Below are 22,847 nucleotides of genomic sequence, written 5' to 3'. Positions count from 1 at the left end.
CAGAAAAGGATATATAAAATATGGGCATAGCCTAAAATATATGTAAACGTAAAAAATTTTTAAAAAAAAAATTAAAAAATCCTGTAGTTTTTTGTTTGTTTGTTTTACGTGATTTAAAATGGCAAAGTAATCACTACAGCCTCTTACTGTGAATAGATGAGTGATGTAGCAGTAGGCTACTGTGCTGTAAAATGACAGTGATTAAGTGTCTGCATTACAGTGATCTCTTCTATATTCATATTAACTGCAGTGATGTGACATCCACACAATGTTGTTGCTGGAGTTCAATCAGTCATACTGTCCCGCAAAAGAAAGATTAATACACTTCTTCTTCTAAAGCTCTGATAATCTCTTTATTGTGTCTGGTGCTGATTCTGATTATGGTAAATGTCAATAAAATGCTTTATTTGTACTTTATAGAGACAAATTATTCCATTCTCATAGAGAGAAAAAAAACATGTACAGAACAAAATATGCAGCAGACATAAGAGTATCAGTTAAATTCAGAAGGGAGTAGCCTAAGTAATGCACAATGAAATTGATTTTTTTTTAAGTGCTTTATTTAAAATAAATCAATAACAAATAACACTGCTTAATGTGTAGCTTGTCTTCTCTTTAAATGTATATATAGAATAAAAAGTGCAAAAAATATTTTTTGTGTGTGTGTGTATAAAATTTGTATCAATATATATTTAACAGAACCAATGTTGGCTTGAGATCTTAAATTAAAAAAAAATTATATATATTGCCTTTTTGTAACGAACAAAATGCTAGTTCTACTGTCCTATTTCGTAAATAACTATTTTTTGAACTATTATTTGTGTAGTTTATGTAATTTTTTTTTTTTTTGGTTTTGCACATATCTGTTTTAGCAGACATAAAGGGAACAGTTTACATTTATTTTACCTAACGTTACCTGTTCTTTGTGAATTACATTACACCTTTTAATGAATTTAATACACAATAAAAGTATTGATGTGATTATTGCAATCACATCAATACCTCAATATGTGGTAAACTAGAGTTAACTTTGATGCTTTGAAAACAAACACAATGTGTTTGGAATATTCACTTCAGATGAAGTGATTGATGAGGAGGTTTGACTTGAACCAGCAAAGATGAGGACAAATCACATGAATGAGAGAGAAAGTACAGGGAGAGATGAAGTAACATACAGAACAGAAGCATATTATTGAAAGGATATGCATGAGGCACATCAAGAATTTCAAAGGCAAGAGTATTTTTAAGTGCCTTCATATTTCCACCCGCATTTAATTAATCTTTTTTCTTTTCCTTGAGCATTTTTCAAACATTATTTCCACCATAAACACTAAAGCTCTCTGTGTAGTTGCTGAACATGTACACCAATACTACGTTAACATACAAGCTGAAGACATATTTATTTCGAAGAATCATACTGAGCAGTGTTTATGAAAACAATATTTATTAGTCACTTTCCAATTGACTATTCAACTGAGGGTATAGAGACAATGCTGAAGACGCTAATAATGAGGGAAAGACGGCAAATCAAATTGATACAAGCAAATGGAATGTGGTACAAAAAAAACAAAAGTAGGCATAAATACAAAACAACTGACAGCACAGCCGTAGCACATTATACTGTATAACTAAAAGTGAGAGATCTAATTTACAACTCTACACCTTGTTAAAAAGGTCAAGCTACTTGGAGGCGAGGTTCAGTGCTGCAAATTCATACAGTACATGAGTGGGACCCGTAACAACTGCTGCAAGAATTGCTGTACTGAAGGTCCTCGCCAAGTAAAGTCTGACGTCGATCACAATTTGAGCTTCTTCTTGCGGCCACGTCCCTCTGAGTTCCCGTCCTGCTTGCGTTTCTGGGCCTATGGGGAAAGAGGGATAAGTCATAAAAATTTGGTCTACAGCTTCTGAGCTCACTCTTTAATTTCACCCGTGGTTTCTGTGATGAAGAATACGACTGGCACAAGCTCACCGAAGATGTGCGAGGGCCCCTCTTCTTCTTCTCTGCTTTCTCTCGCTCTTCCAGCTCCATGTTCTCACGTTCGATGAGCGTGATCAGTGTGTTACATCTCCTCTGAAGCTCCTGTGGTTACATCACAGTATTAGGAAATTTGGGATTGATGAATATTATTGTGATATGACTTTACAATCCACATAAACCTCACCATAGCGGTGCGGGACTTGAGGAACCAGTCAAAGCGGAACTGGGGTGAGTTGCGTATGCACTGGCGCAGCTCATCATAAACGCTCTCCTTGTCAAAGCCCAGTTTGTGCAGCATGCAGATGAGAAATCGGTCCTCCTCCTCTGTGTAGTTCTTCCCTTTGTTGGTGCCGTATGAGATTCTGAGCTGATGGAACGGCGCCTTATAACGGCCAATCTGGAGAGAAAAAAAAAACATCAACCCTCTGAATCGGTGTTGGTTTAGTATCATTGATATACTATTATAGTTTGTAATATTTTGCATTTTATTTTATTTTGATATTTTCTGTTTTCATTTTAATCTTAGTTGGGTTTAGTAATTTTGTCGGATGTTTATTTCATTTCAAGTAACAGTTTTTTTTGCTGGCTTCAGTTTTAGTTAACATCCATGCTCTGAATTATAAATCCCACTTTGGTGTCCTTGTTACACAATGTTACTTAAATTATGAATAACCTTAACATCAAACCTTAATCCTAACCCTATAGTAAGTACGTGTTATTAATGAATATTATCAGTATTTATTACAATGTAACAAGGACACCTTAATTAAAAAGTGTAATCTGAGGCTTTCATTGACAAACACAACTGAAACTCACTTTAGAGTCCAGTGCTTTCTTGATGCTGATCCTCCTCTGGATTCGGGCCTCTCCTCTCTCGATCTGAGCCATGATCTTCTCAATGTCCTGCAGCTCATTGCATCGCTCCCAGAACACAGCTGCACACAAGCACAACACATCTCAATCATACGCTTCCTGTATACAGTTGAGCTGTGTGTTGGTGGACGGCGTATCGACATACCAGAATATTCCATGACCTCCTCTGGGGTTTTGCCCTCGACCTCACGGGCGATGTTCTCGATGTCGTCTCTTCCCCACTTCTCATTGGCCTTGATGAACTGGTTGAAGTCACGCTTGGTCCAGATAGTAAAACCCTGAGTACAGAAGACATACTGACATGAGCTGCTACACGAACATCACCTCATGGGTTCTAGAAGGTCGAAACATTGGAAAGCACAATTCAGACTAAGATGAGGAGTTTAATGTTATCACACTGAGATCAATTATACTAAAAGTTGTCATGTAAATATGAGAAGATATGGAAGTACACTCCAGTGGGAGTGGGCTTTACCTGTGAGAGCAGGTTCTCCTTCTCCTCCAGCTCTTCTTCATTAAGTGGTTCAGCTTCATCGATCTTGGCCTGTTCCTCTTTCTGCATTTGGGCCGAGTTGGGCAGATCGGGGTTTCTTGGCACCTGTTAGCGCAGTGACTTCATGCATTATGAACTTTAGTAGGAATTATTGCTTTTGAAGAGTTTATAATGTTATTCTCTGCTTCGCTGAACTGTATATACTAATATATGAACATACTGAAGTTAAAGTCAACGTGAAACTTAATTTGCAATCCTTTCTACTTGTGTAATGTGACATCTTTGTAAACTAAATTTTTAATAAAAATGAGACAATGAGAACAATGAGTGTGTGTACACTACCGTTCAAGAGTTTGGGGTCCGTAAGTGTTTTTATTCAGTAAGGATGTAATAAATTAATCAACAGTGAAGTAAAGACATTAATAATGTTGCAAAAGATTTGTTTCAAATAAAAGATGTTCTTTTCTCTCGATTCATGAAAGAATAAAAAAAAAAAAGTATCAGTTTCTACAAAACATTAAACTAATTTCAAAATTGATGATAGTATGAAATCTCTTTAGCAGCAAATCAGCATATTAGAATGATTTCTGAAGGATCATGTGACACTGAAGACTGGAGTAATGATGCTGAAAATTCAGCTTTGAGCACAGGAATAAATTACAAGTATATATATATATATATATATATATATATATATATATATATATATATATATATATATATATATATAGAAAACAACCTTTTTAAATTATATTAATTTCATAGTATTACTGTAGTTTTGATTAAACAAATGTAGCCTTGTTGAGCATATGAGATTTTTTTTGTCAATTTTGTTGACCCCAACCTGAAGCTCAAAATATAGACACACCTTGTAGCCAATAGTCTTCCTGTAATACAGGATCTCTTTCTCCAGCAGCTCAAAAAGCCGAGGGGGAAAGAACTGGAAGTCTTGAACATTGGGCTGTTTGGGAGGACGGGGAGCCTGAGGGAACAGAAGAAAGTCCATTAAGACAGCTCTAGGGTTTCCAATTCAAATGCTGATTACGGTCAACAGCATAAGGGCTAATAATACCTTTGGTGCTTTGGGCTCACTGACACGAAGGGCCTCTCTGAAGTAAGCATCCACAGCGTAGTTGGCCTTGCGCTCTCTCTTGGGAGGCTCAATCCAGTTAGTGATGACCTAAGGAGGAGGGGAGTTCAGATCAGTCCATCATTTTCAACCCCAAACTGTAATGACAAGTACTTGTTGTGATTTGTAATCCATTACCTTTTTCTTTTCTCTGTAATCTTCACCCTCAAAGTTGTACACGCTGTTCTCTGTGTCCATGGTGAAGTTCCTCAGCGAGCTTTCGCCAAGATTAGCCAACTTCTCCTTCATCTCCATGGTCTAAAACAACCATTAGAAATGTTATAAAATAAATTTCTGTAAATCAACTGAAACATTCTGGTCGCTTTTACATTTCAGTTTAGCTTTGTGAAGTAATTACCCTAGATCAGGTCTTACCTTCTTCTCTCCTCTCTCCAAGATGGCGTCAATGTCTTCATCGGTAATCTCACTCTCCTTAGAGGCGAACACATGAGTGGCACCATGTCGAATGATGGACAGCATCTCATCTTTGCCCAGTTTGCTTGTGTTTGGATCGACCAGCCTGCCTGTTGGGAGGCAACAGTATTAACTATATTAATAAAAAATAAACAACAATAATAAATAATAATAAATATATTTATAATAAAAAGCAGATGCTTTCATTAAAAGACTAATGACTAAATTATGTAAAAAAAAGTATAATATACATAAGATTTTATATATTATTATATTAATAAATTTCATTTTATAAATACATAGTCACATGAATTAGAAAAAAAAATCATTTAATTAGAAAAAAAGGTGACTAATAATGTAATAAAAATTATAACTATATTTTATAAAATATTATATAGCAACTAATAATTTGATAAAATGTTACAATTATTCATATACACATACACATGAATTATAAAAATGAAGAATGAGAATTTTTTTCACAAATTTTATAAAATGTAATTTTTGTAAAATATATACATGTATAGAGACAGACAGAGATAGATTTAGATACAGTGACTGAATTTTATAAAATCTTAATTATATATTTATTTTATAATATTTTTAAATTATGTACAAATATTACTTAGAAGGAGATTCCTGTTTGTTTCATGTCTTACCTTGTTGAATGACAATAGAGTCTAAGCGGAGCTTCATTTCTGCACGCTCCACAATTCTTTCCTCCACTGTATTGTCTGTAATAAAACGGAACACGCGCACCTGTTTCTTTTGACCAATCCTGTGGGCACGATCCTAAACAAAGAAAATCCCATGTAAATGAATTACCACTCCATTCCAGAGAAGATCTGATGCTGCTTTAAAGAGAAGGACTTTTTAATCAGTTCTGGCAAAGGCAGAAAAGCAATATGCTACAAAAGTTGAAAACATCAAAACAACAACATATAATAGACTTATAGAAAAAAGGTCAGTGTGCATAGTGACCATAGCCTGAAGATCCACTTGAGGATTCCAGTCCGAGTCGTAGATGATGACGACATCAGCAGTGGCCAGATTGATACCAAGACCTCCTGCTCTGGTGCTCAGCATGAACAGAAACTTTGAGCTGTTGGGCTCATTGAAGGCATTGATGGAGATCTGAGGAAATGAGGAGAATGTTATAGACTATCAATCAATCTCATTTGTTTGTGCTTATTTATTACCGAGCTGTTCAGTCATGACGGAAGGCCAATTCACATTTTATGCCTGTCTGTAATTTATGTTGTGCAACAAGAAAGTCTTGTTTTTATGCATGCAAAGCAAACACACATAAGGCGAAAATCATTGTCATACCTGTCGCTCCTCATGAGGAGTCTGTCCATCCAGACGACAGTAATTATAGTTACGCCACATACAGTAATCCTCCAGAATGTCCAGCATCCTGGTCATCTGACTGAAGATCAGCACACGGGAACCTGCAGGAATGAAAAGAGGCATGTTAAAAGCAACATGTCAAGACAATTTAACATTTTCCCCTGTGAAGTACATCTTGCAGTAAAGTGGTCACCTTGCTCTTTGAGCTTCGGCAACAGCTTGTCCAGTACCGCCATCTTTCCGCTGTTGACCACCAGGTGGAGGTCAGTGGTGTAGGGGGGACCAGGCTCCGCTCCATCAAACAAGTAGGGGTGATTGCAGCATTTCCTGAGCTGCATCAGCACGTTCAACAGACGCATTTTGTCCATCTTCCCAGCAGAGTTCAGAATGTCAATGTCCTTCATCAAAATCTTGGTGTACCTAAGGGGAAATAATAACAGCTCATTATTTGTCTTGATTCTGATACTTTGACATATATATCTAAAAAATGTCTGGTAAATCAACCTTGAAACACACATTTCAGACAGACATTAGTACTACTAATATTTACCATTCTCTCTGCATCTTGCTGAGCCCAATATACATCTTGGTTTCCTTTTTGGGGAGGAGAGACTTCTCCACATCAGCTTTGATACGTCTCAGCAGGAATGGACGGAGTACCTGTAACATTAAGAGATTTGTAAGTTAAAAGTTTTATATATCTATATCTATATCTATATCTATCTATATCTATATATATATATATATATATATTCTATATATATATATATATATATATATATATATATATATATTATATATATATATATATATACATCATACATACATACACTATATATATATATCACTATATATATATATATTATACACACACATACACACACACACACATATATACATACACACACACATAAAAAAACAAAAACAAAAACACATACATACAAACATACATACACACCCTTTTTTGTTTTATTCTAACTAATAAATATTTGTATTATTAACATTCTCAATATTTAAAATAACCATATTTAAAATTTATACTAAATTTTGCTTAAATCTATTCTCTCTCATTCTAAATATTTTATTAACATTCTCAATATTTAAAATAAAATTGTATGTACATATATATATATATATATATATATATATATAATTTTGCATTACAAAAATTAAGCCTGTTTTGGGACCACATACAATTTCCTTTTTTTACTATAGTTTAATTATTTAATTTTACCAAACATATTTTCATGAGATTCAAAGGAAAATGAACTCACAGTATGTAGACGTTCCACCAGTTTTGTGTCTCCCAGACAGTTATTGGTGTCAAACCAAGAATCAAAATCCTGCACAAAACAAAGACAAAAGGCATTCATAACCAGTTCAGCAGCAAAAAGGGAATTTCAAAAGAAAGTTAATCAGCTCTTATGCCCATAACAACATGTGCATATGCCAGAGTTCCTGTGGCAGTGTGCAAGAAAGAAGTGGCACCTCTGAGGAGTTGAAGACGTCAGGCAGCAGGAAGTTCAGCAGTGCCCAAAGCTCATGGAGGTTGTTCTGTAGTGGGGTTCCAGTCAGCAGCAATCGATTTGTGGTCTTGAACTCTCGCACTATCTCTGAAAGCTGAGAGAACAAACTTTACCAGTTTACATTTAGACTAGAGGAACCCAGGGCCTCACAATCATTCAGTAACTGTGGTAGACCATGCTGTAGCTGGAAGACAGATGCAACTGCAAACCTTTGATTTCTCATTCTTGATGCGGTGAGCCTCATCAATGACCAGGTATCTCCAGTTGAACTTTTTGAAGACGGCCCTCTCGATAATGAGCATCTCATAGGAGGTGACGCACACATCCCATTCTCCTGGCAGCAGTGTGTCACGGATAAAAGCCGTCTGCAACCAGATGCGAGTTATTAGATGGGCAGAAATTCATGAAAGTTGAAGAAAAAGATTTCTTCTAACCCTAATTCACAATAAGACCAATGGAAACGCCGACTTACTCTTTCATCTCTGTCACCGATGAGGCAGACAGCACGTAGAGAGGGAACCCAACGCTTGAACTCGTTCATCCAGTTATACAGGGTGGATTTGGGCACCAAAACCATGTGAGGTCCAGGAATGTTTCTATAATGCTTCATGTAGCCCAGCAGAGAGATGGTCTGTAGAGTCTTGCCAAGACCCTGGTGGGACAAGAGAAGACAACAAGTGTGAGACATTTGTAATGGACGCAGGTCTAAAATATTCAACAGACAGAATCTGGTTTTAATCAGAGTAAAAAATGATATGGACTCTAGGAGTTTCCATAACTTTCACAGGCTTGGAATCAATAATTATATCCCATATATTTCTATATTTACTTATAAAAGGACAATGAATTAGTGGGTGGAGTCATACCATTTCATCAGCAAGGATGCCGTTGATTCCGTTCTCATAGAGGGAAATGAGCCAGTTCAGTCCACGGACTTGATAGTCTCTCAGTTTTCCATTTTTCACATCTGTTAATAAATGTTCATTGGCCACAATAAGCTTTCCTTGAAATTACCAAGAGGCCATTGACCTGATTTTTATATAAAAACACTGTTCTGGGTGTTCATAACTGAGATGAAGTGTTTTAATGTGCGTTTAACTCACAGGAAGGCGAATCATCAAAACGTGTGCAAACGCTGGTGGCCTTGCTGTTCTCATTCAGCAGCTCCTCATCCTCCTCCTGCTCAGTCCGACGGTGGCGGTTACTTAAAAACGAGGTACAATAAGTCAGCAGGGAGTGATTATCTGATAGACACATTACTAACACATGGAGCTGACACTATTGGGGTTATGAATGAACCAATAATAAATGCAATATTAATGGCTGCATGATTTATGGGGGGGGGGATTGCAATTCTGATTTAAACTGTTTATAAAGTTTTGCTCTGCTTGTTTGTAGAGATGCACAATTTGGCCAAAAATTGTGTGACTATACATATGAGTTTAATAATAATTATTAAATTTAAAAAAAATTATACAATACAAAAAAACATACTAACATAGCTGCTTTAAAACAATCTGTATTGTATGAAGCATTATAGCAATTCAGGTGACTTGACTAAAGCCATAATCGCTATTTTGATTTTATTTTGATAAAGCATGCAGCTCTAGTAATATAACCACGGCTACGTGCAGTTAAAATCAATAGAGCAGAAAAAAAAATGTTCCCTCTAGTAAAATTCCCATTGATTTTTAATAACATCAATTTGTTAATCGGTGGTAGCACGATTTTTCTGTAGAAAACGAATGGGAAAAATACTTTTGAAACCAATTCTGCTCGAAAAGTGTGGGCAAACTCACTCTCCAGCAGAGAGCAGGTTCTGTTTCTCGTCTTTTTTTATGCGAGGGCGGCCAGGCTTCATCTTCAGAGGAGAAGTTGGGGTCTTCTGGGCAGCTGGTTGGATGAAATGAGCGAACAATTCGGTCTGCTTTAGGAGGTAGTCGAATCTGTTAGTCCGGTCTGTTTTCTGTTGAAACAAAGCAGTAGAAGTCAAAACACACAACATCACATCTAATTATGAGTCAACATTCTTGCAAACTGTAATATGCATTTATAACTCAAGTAACTTTGATGGTTATAAAAGGCTAAATGCATTACCACTTTTTCTTCATATCCACCCGGCTGGTCCTTCTCCTTTGTCGAGGGAGGTGATGACTGCGCTTCACTATCCATTGCGGTATCCGATGCTTCATCTTGACCATTTTCTGATGCATCATCCTTAAAGAGAAACAATGACGTTATTTATGCTTGAACTGCAGAGAAAAAAAATAAAATAATAATAATAATAATAAATATATACACACACATATATACACACACACACACACACACACACATATATATAAAAAGGCAAGACTGATGGACTGTTTATCCTGTTTTGACATTTCCTATGAAAAAGGATGTTTGTGAAGAAACTCCTTTCTTCTGTACTGTGATGCACATCTAATCAAGTTATGACATTTCAATTTAGAAAATAATGAGGTCAAACTCTCTATAAAAAAAAAAAAAAAAAAAACGTCTGAATCTTTCACAATTAGATATAACATGCATTTAGAAAATAGGTTTAAGTTTAATTGCACGCAGATATTTTCACTCAAGCAGCATTTGATTGGACGATATTTTGCATACGCCCACGAGGGCTCGATGACGTCAACAACATTTCAGTCGGTTTCCTGAAAACTAAAAATACATTTTAAATGCCCTACATTTAATATTTGTCAATTTGAACAATTACACGAGCATACAAATGACCTCAACATATCGACACAGGTTTGGAAACAAAATACGAAAGCTTAACCTGAAGATTATTATGAAAGTATTGTTCTTTGGCGACCGTTACCGCGACACTAGCCGTTCTTCACTTTAAAACAAATATTAGTTCAGTTTAAGAACGGTTACTAAAAGCAGCACACAAGTCCAAACGAAAACCAAGCAAGCGTTAAGGAAACTCTTGTCGAGTCGACTGTTCCTGTTCAGACTCACACCACAGGAACGTCACATGAAAACCCACACAATGGTACTTTTATTTTGAATTAAGTCCACAATAAGAAGAGTGCAAATGTATAAATGAAGCTCAAACCATAAAAATGTCTGCCTGGCCGATATGTAGCGAAACGTGGTTAATTTAAAATAACGTTACCGTCCTTAAAGTAACAAAATATCAACACCATTGATTGTCAATTTATGTTTATTCAGACAACAACAACTATCAAACTGGCCATCTCTCTAACCCCATCCCTAAATCTACCAATTTACCAGTGTAAAAGTGATCAAATGTTGTTGTGAGTGTGAAAATGGACGCCGATCTGCTCATCTGTTCCTCTGAGCCGGAACAATAACGTTAACGTACATGCTAACAAAAACTTTTTCAGAGGCGCGCTCGGATCGTTCGTCGGCGCTTCGCTTCCAGCGCCATCAGTCCGTGTTTTAAGGTCCCAGATAAGCCGGTCTGTGATTATAAGCGGGATGTGAAGGGAAAGAAGCGCTCACCTCTGCCGGAACAGTCGAGTCGAGTTTGCTCGGCTCTTCCCGCGGCTGCTCCACGCTGCTGTCTGTTTGGGACATGATGCGCTGGCTAATTCCGTTATTTCACTATGGACACGAGTAATTCCGTTTAAAATAAGTCCGAAAAGCGAAAAAGATTATAGGTTTGATTGGGAAGTTTCAAAATATTGCCCAAATAGCGCAACCACACCACGCGTCATTCACGGCCCCCGGCTTTTCTGTTGATACTGTTCCCGCGAAACGGGCCCCGGCCACAGACTATCGCGAGATTTCAGGCGTGTGACGTCATTTGTACAGTAAAAGGGAAGTGCAAACCAATCTGCGTTTGTCTTGAGTATGAATAGTCTAAAAAACAAACAAACAAAAGCTTTATGTAGTGATTCTGATTTTGCACAATTCCACATTCATAGATGCAAATATTCAAACTACAAACCACCCTCGAATTGTTTTTTCCCCCGTTTATAATGTACTTTTTTATTTTGTTTTCATTGTCGATCATTTTTATTTGCTGATGGTTGTGTGAGCATTAATAAAAACACAAAAAAATCAATCTGCGCATTTATTAATATATCTTACAGAATTTTACATTAATACATTTTCATTTTTATATATATTTTATTTATATTCATTTTTTATATTCATTTATATATATTTATTTATATTCATCTGCTAAATGCATAAATTTAATTTAATTTAATTTAATATTCATTTTTGTTTTATTTTCATAAAGCTGTTGATATATATTTTAATTCTTTAAAAAACTCTAAAAATTCACTTGCTTGTAAGACATTTTAGTTCATTTAATATATTTCATATGATATAGTGTACTAATCATCTTATAATTATATTGATGATAATGATAATACTAATAATAATAATATTTGTTGGTCTTTATTCCGGTAAATGTTGCCTGTGCTTAATTAAGGTAATAAGGTAATTGTGTTGCCACATATCTTTTGAGACCGTCCATTTATACAATTATACAAAAAAAAGTTTGTAAATCTATTTGCAATTTTGTTATCTATTATCTATTTTGATTTTTGACACGAATCTTTGTAGTTGCTCAAATAAAGTTTGTGACAACTTTCCCTGATCTCCCATTTACCATGGTATTAAATAATTACCATATTCATATACCATAGTATTCACATTGTCATGTAAGTGTGAAAATACCATTATGCTTTTCATTTTCTTAATCTTTTTCTGACAATATAACAGCTGTGCTATATTTTCTAGTGAAGAAACCCAAAGGAATGTGAACAGGATTCCTTTCCTGTCATAATTTGAAATCAATTTACTGCATCCCAGTTTTTTTTTTTAATATTTTTAAAAGGATTCCAAAATACACAAACAGAAAGCTGGATCTTTCCTGACACATAAACGGCAATATTATGGTCACTTGTGTGCTGTTTAAGCGCGCGCGCGCGGAATCCGGTGGCGTGTTGAGCGCGCGCGGCGTCTCGCGCAGCAGAATCAAACGAACGAGATCCTTTTTCAACACAGACACATGTTCCATTTTCAGGTAAATGTTTACTTTCTTTACGTAGTTCACGTCGAAATTGCTCTTTTCAGAGAAAAGTAACGAGAAAAGTGCTATTTAGAAGATTTGTACTCAGATTTTGATGGCAAATCGCCGCTTTGTACTTCGACACTACCTACAGTCAGCGAGCTAAAATGGTTTGAGAGGCCTAACCGTCAGTTTCCTCTGGTCTTGATATTGAACAAGACGTACAAGCTTCGTGAAATCTATAAGAGCCAACTGTGCTTAGCAAATACCTGCTGTTTTGCTTTTAGCGTGGCCCAGATGTGTGATATTAAACCTTTGGCCTTGTTAGCATGTTAGCGATGCCGTGTTAGTACTAACCGGGCAACGCAACGCAAACGCACTGCGATCACTTTCAGTTTCCGAGCAGTTTTAATTTATCTCGTTACTCTAAGAATGATGTTTTCGGGTCAAAGGGGTTTTGTAAGATTCCTAGTTAATTGCAGTTTTGTGTAACATCAAATGTTACTGCAGTTTGCATCCTTCGTATTGGTAACAGACAGTTTCTAAGAAGTGAAGTTCATCTTTTTAGTTGATAAAGGACCTGGATGATTAAGATTAAGAATTCCAACACTGATCATGTTGGTTTTTGGTTAGCAGGAGCACAGTATGTGGCTACAGCAGCATCTTTTCCTTAAGACCGGACGGCTATGTTTTCCACCTCCGTAGATCCCTCTTATTTTTTTATGACATATTGCAAATTTCTATATTTAATCTGTATTGCTTCTGTGTTGTTTTCCAGTCTTTAGATGATGACTGCACCCTGGAGGAGGAGGAAGGGTTGGTAGAGGAAGAAGATGAAATTGACCAGTTCAATGATGACACTTTTGGTGCAGGTGCAATCGGTAAGTTTTTTTACGACAATCCTTACACCTGGAATTGTGAGCTTACTCTACAAAGCCTCCTGTATCATATTTGACACATGGATTTCTAATGCCTCTAAATTACCAATATGATTAAAACCGTTGAAAAAAAAACTTTTTGTACACAGTCTTAGCATTTAGATCACTGATTGAGAGTTTGTGATTTTTTTTTTTTTTTTTTTTTTTTTTTTTTTTTTTTTTAAGCAAGTAAAAGGTGATTTATTGTAATTGCAAAACGTCCACCTTCAGGTTGTGGGTCGCATGACTTTTTGCTGTGAAATCTGCTGATTTTTATAAAGTTAACATAAGAACAACATTTATTTTGTTTTTAATATTTCACAATTTTAAGAAGAATATTTATTGGACTAAAGCACTTAGGATTACTTGATTATCCATACATTATTTGTTAGACAAATCACGTTTAAAAAGTAAGGTTTATTGAGGAAGGTTTATTTGTCCATCTTTCAGTCATCATTCACAGCATTATATGTTTTGCTTTCGACAATAAAAACTTCACAAAACTAAGCACTTAAAAATCATTTTACTAAGACATATCACTGGGAAAAATAGTGTGACAACTGATATTTATTTGCGTTTTATCTAAGTATGTAAGATCTCACTGATCAAAACTTTGTTACTGTTTTGTATAAATATCAGTAACTGCAACAAATTGCATATTTTTGCTCAGTTTGGGCCCCTGAACGAAATTACTCTCACTGTATCATAGTATATGAGCCATAAAAGCCTGATGTATCAGATATAATAGAAAACATAAAACACATGACATGCATACATTACGCATGTATTTTGTCTAAAGGTACGGTTACATTTTTAAAAATTAGATTTAAAAAAAAAAATTATTTCATGTCTCAGACATTGTACAATATCGTTGTACAAAAAATGTAAAAGTTACATTGGCATATGAGATTGTAACAGCACCTCTTGTGTTTTCCTCTCTAGATGATGATTGGCAGGAGGAGCATGCCCGCCTCGCAGGGCTTGATGAGCGGGTACGAGACGAGGTGGATGGAGCAGGCGATGCCTCCTCTGTTGATCTCTCTCTCAGTGGCAGCAATGCCCACTCTTCAGCCCCTCCTCAACCCTCCTCTTCCTCCCGGCTTTACCCTAGCATAGATGAACGGGGTGGTGGTGACCTTGCGGAGTCACTGACTCACCTCATCTTGGGCTCGGATCCTGCTATTGCTGGAGTGGGTGCTGCCAGCTCGGACAGATCTCTACGTCCTCTGATGCTGTCCGGTCAGACTCCTCAGCCCTCGGCATTAGCTGGACAGTCGTCTCTGCTGCTGAGCTACCAACAACAGCACCAGGTCATGCACAGAGGGCCAGCTCCTCTTTCACAGGTTTGTGTGATAGTATCCCCATAAAATTAAGCCTTTATTGATATGAATTAGTTTGCAAATCTGTTTGTAAACGTGGAAAAACAATCATCAAGGTGTGGATTGCAGGAATTAACTTTAGCAAACAGGTATTTTAAGGGTGTGGCAATATGTTACATGTTTGCCACATGTAAAATAGGGCTGCACAATTAATTGAAATAAAGCCAAAACACTTATTACTGCATTGCAAAGACTGTTATTTAAATTAAATATATTTGCTATATATTTCAGAGTGAAGCACAGTACCGTGTGCTTTTATGTGAGCAACTCATAATCTGGTGTTTTCAACGTTTTCTTTTTTGAAAAATAGTTTTCTTATACTTTTTAAAATTAAAATTTCAGTAGTAATATTTCATGTTGTAATATTTTTATTTATTAATAATAACTGTTAAAGTTCTAAAAAAAAAAAAAATGTAAGTTTTTTTTTTGTTTGTTTTTTTTGTTTTAATCACCATTTTTATCAGAAAAATCACAATTTTTTTTTCCCAAATCGTGGAGCCCTAATGTAAATCAACATCAGCGTAATCAACTTGCCATAGACTTAATTACAGAAAAGTACAGAGACCACTTGTCTCTTGATGCATGTTTCATATTCATTGGATCAATTTAAGGAATATCATGTTTTTTTTTTAATAAATAGCGATGAGGATTTGGAAATTGCAGGTTCCAGTTGCATTTTCTTACATTGTTTTTATGTTTAGTCTACCTTAAATGCACTCAGCTGGATAAAATAGCATTTAAACATATGTAGGAGCCTTCAGGTAAAAGTAGCAGCATGCTTAGGATTATTTCATGATAAACAAAGAAAACAATGCAGATTTGTCACTGTGATATTTAAATATTCATTCTAAATTACCAATATTTCCCCCATAGATAAATTCTCACAGTATTTGGGAGAACAGTATGGGCTTCAGTCCTGTTAGCTCCGGACTACTCACTCAAAAAGAGGTAAAGCACATGTGTATATAAAAAAAGCTTTCTTGAGTTTGCTTGATTGTCTTTCTTTGCTGTTCCTCTAAACTTCTTGATTCACTACTCAGGACAAAACGCTTATGTCCATTATCAAAGAGGTTGGGCTTCCGAATCGGCCTCCCGCTCTCAGCAGAGAAGAAGGGCGAGATTTTTCTGAAAGGGTTCCACCTCCTCGCTCCAGCTCACCTGTGATTGGAAGTCCACCTGTAAGGGCTGTACCTATTGGAACACCTCCGAAACAGCCCATGAGTCATGTCCACACTCAGCAGGTAAGATGACATCCTGTCAAATCTTACATTGCCATTAAAAAAAATGTGGAACCATAATTTTAATGAAACAACAGTTGTATTGGATAAAAATGTATGCTTAAAATTGTTTAAAAGTGTACTAGAACATGTCATTTCTTTTTTTTAAATTAACACAAGGAATTTTAATATGTATGCATTTAACATTTATGGGTGATGCAAGGATTTACATTGAATTAAAGTGGTTCACTGACTGTATGTTTTTGTTTTATTTCTTCAGAATAATCACCCTTCAGCCATTCAGCATGTGAGAGCCTCTATGCCACTGCGCTACCCTCCTCCCTTCCCTGAGCGTCTGTCCCCCAACAACCTACTCAGCATTGCTGTGAGTCCCAGATCAGTTCAGCATTAGTCAACTCCAACAGCCTGATGGTGGTGCTGTAATACATTGCAAAATTGTTAACTTTTTTCCAGAGTTTGATGCCTTTTTAGGGGCTCTCTTTAAGGCATATGTAATGTCTGACATGGTTTTGCGAGGAAAACAATCTGGTTTCATATCTATTTTGATATCTATACTCTCAGAGCTCACCATTGTCTCATTCTCCGTTCCCTGCTGGTGTTGGTCCTGTTCTGTCTCAGATACAGAGAGCCCAACTTCTCAACTCTCAGGTGAGTTAAATGAGACTGTAAGAGTAATTCTAGAGTTTCCATGTTCAAAACATAGAAACATGGCAAACTTTCTTTTTATCTTGTGCTACGGTCTTCAGGTCGGTCCGTTCCAACGTGGTCCAGCTCCCCCATTATTACAGGGAGGTGTCGGGGGTTTCAGGCCGTTCTTTGGGCAGTCTGGCCCTAGAGTGGGTCTCCATGGGCCACCTCTCGGACACGCACCCATCCGACACAACACCACCCACCTCCACCCACAGCACCGCAGGATGCTCAACCAGAGGATGCAGAACAGAGGCTTGGGGTGGGTACCATCAGTCCTCTCCCTGGATGAAGCACCACTTTGAAAGGCCTCATGTAAAAGTTTCTGTGTCTCTCATACGCTCAGTGATCACGTCGGCGGGAGAGGTGTTGGAGACAGGAAAAACCGAGATCCTTACAGCAATCTGATGACACAAAGAGAGAAGGAATGGGTAGCAAGAATCCAAATGATGCAGCTGCAAAGCACTGATCCTTATCTGGATGACTACTATTACCAGGTAATCACACTTTTACCTGTATTTACCCAAGACTGACACATTATTTCAAATTTAAACCTTTGCTTAGATTCTTCAAAGCTTGTTAAACTAATTTAAACATTTAGACAGCTTAAGACTTCAAAGTTTATCTACATTCTTTAAAGTTTAGTTATTTTATTTTTTTTGAGAAACATCATTGTAAAATGTGGTGTAGATATTGCTGGTTTATAGTGGTTATCAATTCTTATTTTGCAGAATTATTATGAGAAGATGGAGAAGCGTCAGGAGCGGGACCGAGACAACAGGAAGGAGCACACCACCAAACTCATCACTCCTCAGGTGGCTAAACTGGAGCACACCTATCGGCCAGGTAAAAATAAAAACCAACACATGGCAAAGTGGCCTTTATTTAAAAAAAATGTATGTCTAAGCATTCTGCAAGCAGGGTCCAAAATTAATATTTAATTTATTTAATAAAAGTAAAATTTCATTTATTGTGCATTTCTATCAGGTCATGATCGTTCAAATGATGTAATACTCTTGTGATTGTGTTTGTGTCACAGTGCAATTTGCCGGATCGTTAGGAAAACTCACTGTCTCCAGTGTGAACAATCCAAGGAAAATGATTGATGCTGTGGTGACCACTCGCAGTGATGATGAGGTCAGCACTCTTTCCCCTCACCCCTTTTACATGAACTCTTTTTATAAAACCACTTATGAGGCTGTTCATGATATGCATTTTTTTTTGGTGACTTATGAGTGGGCCCAAAAATCCAAAAAAAAACAAACAAAAAAATAAACTCTGGTCCTAGTAATGCATTTTTCATTCTTGAAAAAAGGGTTTATTTAAAAGGTGCATGCTATTATAGTACAGTTTCTTTGTACCAATGTTCTTGTATTTTTCAGGAAAAAAGAGAGAAGCAAGTGTGGAACAAAAGACGGCAAATACTTTACACTGTGGAGAAGGTAAGAGTGGAGAAAAGTAAAGCTTTTGTATCCATAGTACTTTTATTCTGATTCAGGTGATTAATAAAAAATAAAAAAGACCATATTATTATTATTATTATTATTATTATTATTATTATTAGTCCTAATTTAGGGCTCAGTGCTAAGGATTTTTTTTTTTTACTAGCCCAGTCAGTTAAGTGGTTCAGATTTATATGTATACCCCCCCCCCCCCCCCCCCCCCCCCCGAAATATTTGCACTGGCCACAAATAAGTAAACAAATTGTTGCTGTTTTAATTGTTTTACCCTTTGTAACCTTATATTCTAATAAATAAGGTTATGACACAAACATTTTAGATACCAGTGAAATTTCACCATTCTCAATAATTTGATACCACAGCAATTAACTATTAGCCTTACTAACATAAAGTTCAAACATTAAAGATGAGTAAGCAGTCAGTAATAAAATAAGAATAAATAAACAAATTACATGCAATAGCACAAATGATACAATAGAGCTTCAGGTGTGTGCACACAGAAAATCAGACAGCCATAGAATGATAAATTGAGTTATCTTTCGCATCTCCTTGTGCTTGAATGGTTTAAAATCACTTGAATGTTTAAATGGCAAAAACTAATAATAATGTGTAAATGGACAACAAATAATAATACAATATAACCTGTATATTTTGTTATGCAGATGTACAGTCTACTATTAGAAGTGCAAGACTTTGAGAAGAAGTTCTTGCAGACCCCTGAGCACCAAAGAGATGCCCTGCTAGAACAGCATAAAACCCACATGGTGCAGCTCTACAACTCCCTCCGAGAAAAAGAGTGGGACGACCGGTGAGTGCGACAGGAAGAGCCACATGAGTACAGGCCTGTTTGATTCACAGTGGCCCTCAGATGAGTGACCAGACTTATTAAACAAATCAAAGTGCAGTCCTGGATCTTTAGACTGAATTTCAGGACTTTTCAGCTATTTTTGAAGTTGAGAAATAGTTTTATGATCATATTTTTAATTAAACATGCTTGTTAAACAGCATAGTTTGCTGTAGTCAAGAACTGTGTGAAATCACTGATATTAGTATTAACTGCTTAAGGTTTGTGATTGTATTGACCTACTTTCCTTCCTTCTGCAGAGTGAGCGATAAGCAGTGCTTGATGATCATGTCTGTGCGTAAGGGGAAACGCCTCATCTCTAGACTCCTCCCCTTCCTGCCACAGCCCCACGCTGCTGCTGTTGTCATGGGAATAGCCAGGAACCTTCCAGCCCTGGCCAAGAAAGACAAACACGACCAGGTACGATCACAGACGAGTGGGTCTTTGTGTGCTCTTAGTGTAGAGAATAAGATGTGGCAAGTTCTATAGGTTATGATTAGCGCTAGGAAAAGGAGTGAGTTTTCTCATTTGCATGTTCTCACTCATAGGTACTGTGTTGGTTGGTAGAGCCAGTGACGACAGTAATCCAGTCCATGTCGAGTACCTCCCTCACTGATCTCCTCCAGGAGCTGCAGGGCAGTGAAGGACAGCTTCCCCTTGTGCTGCAAAATAAGGTATCACTGGCAAAAAAAATATTTTTTTTTTATAATGGCATTGACATGCTGTCTTTTTGTTGAACTAAACGATGATATTTCAGTAGCACATGTGTTGTTGTGTTTGTCAGTTTGGAGTGACGTTGCTCTATCTGATTCTGAGTGAAGGAGAGAGGATGCAGAGCTCCGATCCCAACTGTCAGCTCATGGATGATAACCGCTGGTGAGCATCTGTCAGTGTTTTATTACCCATTTCCACTACATGCATGCTAGGGATTCCACAGGTTTTCATGTGTGAAAGTGACTAGTGTTGCAGTATTTTCATCATGATTCAATTCTCATGTCTCGTAGTGTTTTGTCTTCTTACCAATCTTTTCTTTCTGTTTCCAGGACTGAATTGGTGTTCTCTGTGACGCGGGAGCTTTTGAAGGTCCCGTCCTCTGCACTCTCATCACCGCTGTTCACTCCCCCAAACCTAGTGTCACTGTTCTCTAGATATGTGGACCGGCAGAGACTCGAGCTCTTGCAGGAGAAGCTACAGTGAGTTTGTCCACTGAAATACACACAAGCTCAAGATTTAAAATGGATATATGGATAATATATATATATTACACTTTTTTTTTAACAAATTGCCATAACATCATTTATACATGTATATGCAAAAATTGCACTTCTGTTTTAGAGCTGGTAACATTTATATACACATCAAATTTTAGTTATTTATATATTTAATATATGCACGCATGAGCTTTTGATTAAAGTAAGATTTTTGCAAATATATAATCACAAATATAACACGAATACTCAGTAACATTCAGTCCTAGGAGACAAAATGTTTTATAATGTTTGGTTTTTGTGTTCAGTGTAAGATAGATGTGATCAGATGAAGGAAAAAAGGAATAGATCAGGTCATTTAGGCCTTTCATTTAGATTGACTTGTCTTTTTTCTTTTTTTCTTTTCAGGATCACCTCCCTGACCAGGTAGAAGTGACTTCAAACGTGGCAGTTGTTGAGAGTCTGACTGTTAATGTATTTGTGAATGAGCAGTTTTATGTGTGATGTTTTGGAGGGTGGGGCTAGGTCACTTTTCCTTTCTTTATATAAGAGTCACAATAGGTAAGAATAATGTTTAAATGGTAATAAACTGTTGTCCATAGGTTTGTCAATAAAGGCGATCAGGTATATGTATTTTAGCTTCCATTAGGGTCAGCTCTGAACAGAAGAGCCAGGAAAGGGAGCTCAGCGTGTGGCGACGTTTCCCTGTCAAATGGCTCAATCATGACAACATTCGACTTTATTTATAGACGCACAGATTTGAGGATAATTGTGCTGTACATTAATATCTTAATTTTTCTTATACACTGCAGCTTGATGTATGTTTGCAAAAGAGTGACTGTGCAAGTGTGTCTGTAAGTTTAAATGAAGGTTTAAACAAAGGTATTCTTCATTTTTAAATATCTTGACATGATGGCTGTGATAAACATGAAATTAAAACTTTCTATTATACAAAGATTGGTTGTAGTGTTTTGGTCTTCATGGAGTTTCCTATGCATCTTGAAAACTTTTCTTAAAGTTATCTAATATAGGTTAACTATTAACCCTTATGTTATGTTGGGGACGTTTTCGTCCACTATGGGCTGCTGCTGAGTCTTAATTTGGCCACAACTTTCTCTGTGTTTCAGCAAATGGAATGATTTTTGATGACAAATCTTATTTTGACACATTTTGGGAAAATGCTTTGAAAATGTTCAAAAACGCATCAATACACTGTTGGCAAATTCACTACCCTTTCATTATGTTCGGGATGAACATCCACTAAATTAAACTGCTGTAAAAATGTATCATATAAATTTTTTTTTTTTTTTTTTTCATAAATCTATTAAAGGGATAGTTCACCCAAAAATGAAAATTATGTCATTAATGACTCACCCTCATGTCGTTCCAAACCCGTAAGACCTCCGTTCATCTTCGGAACACAGTTTAAGATATTTTAGATTTAGTCCGAGAGCTTTCAGTCCCTCCATTGAGAATGTATGTACGGTATACTGTCCACGTCCAGAAAGGTAATAAAAAACATCTTCAAAGTAGTCCATGTGACATCAGAGGGTCCGTTAGAATTTTCTGAAGCATCGAAAATACATTTTGGTCCAAAAATAGCAAAAACTACGACTTTAGACTAGACTTTAGTCTTCCGTGTCTGTTATGAGCGCGTTCACAACACTGCAGTTTAGTGATATCCGGTTCGCGAACAAATCACTCGATGTAACCGGATCTTCTTGAAACAGTTCACCAAATCGAACTGAATCGTTTGAAACGGTTCGCGTCTACAATAAGCATTAATCCACAAATGACTTAAGCTGTTAACTTTTTTAACATGGCTGACACTCCCTCTGAGTTCAAATAAACCAATATCCCGGAGTAATTTGTTTACTCAAACAGTACACGGACTGAACTGCTGTGAAGAGAGAAGTGAAGATGAACACGAGCCGAGCCAGATAACGAACGAAACATTGACACACAAAATGACTTATTTTCAATATAAAAAGTGATTGTGGACTGGATATTTTTTTTACCTTTTATCACAGTCTTGGGCATGTCAAAGATTAGTAACAACATTAGCTTTGATGGATTGTTAGTTTTTTTTTTGCAGCATCAGATTTAAATTTTTTCCCTCATTTACTGTTCGTGGCTGTTTTTGTCCCATTGACTTCCATTATAACGACATTTTTTGATTGCAAAGCCATGACACCATTTAATCATGCATTCTTGACGGTTGGTGGTTTTCCGTGTTGGGAAAAGGTAACATTTTTATTTTTACTGTTGATCACCAGGTGGCACCATTAACCCTTTAGAAAAAAAGCTTAGTTTCTGGCTTGTACAGGAGCATCTCAC

The 22,847-nt window shown here is 36.6% G+C and overlaps 3 protein-coding genes across 4 annotated transcripts in view; 1 reads left to right on the top strand and 2 right to left on the bottom strand.

Moving 5' to 3' along the window:
• LOC109093063 (type II inositol 3,4-bisphosphate 4-phosphatase) overlaps window positions 1–22,847 on the bottom strand; it is a 577,378-nt gene that overhangs the window by 188,091 nt on the left and 366,440 nt on the right. The window lies entirely within an intron of this gene.
• Window positions 1,428–11,526, bottom strand: smarca5 (SWI/SNF related, matrix associated, actin dependent regulator of chromatin, subfamily a, member 5). Its single transcript, XM_042762567.1, has 24 exons — window positions 11,256–11,526; window positions 9,864–9,983; window positions 9,566–9,732; window positions 8,870–8,970; window positions 8,633–8,733; window positions 8,239–8,418; window positions 7,976–8,131; window positions 7,729–7,860; window positions 7,515–7,583; window positions 6,791–6,900; window positions 6,434–6,660; window positions 6,220–6,341; window positions 5,872–6,024; window positions 5,550–5,682; window positions 4,852–5,000; window positions 4,615–4,734; window positions 4,420–4,527; window positions 4,216–4,329; window positions 3,330–3,452; window positions 3,000–3,132; window positions 2,798–2,916; window positions 2,166–2,378; window positions 1,973–2,083; window positions 1,428–1,862 (listed from the first exon to the last, which is right to left on the bottom strand). Exons 1-24 carry the CDS (start codon window positions 11,328–11,330, stop codon window positions 1,797–1,799), a joined length of 3,102 nt encoding a protein of 1,033 aa, XP_042618501.1. The 5' UTR covers window positions 11,331–11,526; the 3' UTR covers window positions 1,428–1,796.
• Window positions 12,666–21,467, top strand: LOC109091976 (protein PAT1 homolog 1). 2 transcript variants are annotated; one of them, XM_042762716.1, is made up of 18 exons: window positions 12,666–12,792; window positions 13,556–13,658; window positions 14,637–15,037; window positions 15,947–16,021; window positions 16,114–16,314; window positions 16,571–16,675; window positions 16,930–16,959; window positions 17,058–17,260; window positions 17,345–17,495; window positions 17,730–17,844; window positions 18,038–18,135; window positions 18,381–18,440; window positions 19,121–19,266; window positions 19,563–19,722; window positions 19,851–19,976; window positions 20,087–20,178; window positions 20,346–20,495; window positions 20,919–21,467. In XM_042762716.1, exons 1-18 carry the CDS (start codon window positions 12,778–12,780, stop codon window positions 20,938–20,940), a joined length of 2,253 nt encoding a protein of 750 aa, XP_042618650.1. In that variant the 5' UTR covers window positions 12,666–12,777; the 3' UTR covers window positions 20,941–21,467. The 2 variants fall into 2 exon arrangements, with proteins under 2 accessions (XP_042618650.1, XP_042618643.1); XM_042762709.1 differs by having other exon boundaries at window positions 16,873–16,959.

This window comes from Cyprinus carpio, chromosome A1 (genome assembly GCF_018340385.1).
Source record: "Cyprinus carpio isolate SPL01 chromosome A1, ASM1834038v1, whole genome shotgun sequence".
NCBI classification, from domain to species: domain Eukaryota; kingdom Metazoa; phylum Chordata; class Actinopteri; order Cypriniformes; family Cyprinidae; genus Cyprinus; species Cyprinus carpio.
This window is presented reverse-complemented; position numbering and strand designations above follow the sequence as displayed.

What these genes read in the sequence shown, in the direction of transcription:
- smarca5 (XM_042762567.1), bottom strand. Translation starts at nt 11,330, where the DNA reads ATGTCCCAAACAGACAGCAGCGTGGAGCAGCCGCGGGAAGAGCCGAGC. An exon ending in TGGAGAGAGGAGAGAAGAAG is followed by an intron (nt 4,735 to 4,851) that starts GTAAGACCTGAT and finishes TGGTTGTTTTAG; the next exon opens with ACCATGGAGATGAAGGAGAA. An exon ending in AGAAAGCACTGGACTCTAAA is followed by an intron (nt 2,379 to 2,797) that starts GTGAGTTTCAGT and finishes TTTTCTCTCCAG; the next exon opens with ATTGGCCGTTATAAGGCGCC.
- LOC109091976 (XM_042762709.1), top strand. An exon ending in GGAGCACACCTATCGGCCAG is followed by an intron (nt 17,845 to 18,037) that starts GTAAAAATAAAA and finishes TTTGTGTCACAG; the next exon opens with TGCAATTTGCCGGATCGTTA. An exon ending in TACTTTACACTGTGGAGAAG is followed by an intron (nt 18,441 to 19,120) that starts GTAAGAGTGGAG and finishes TTTGTTATGCAG; the next exon opens with ATGTACAGTCTACTATTAGA.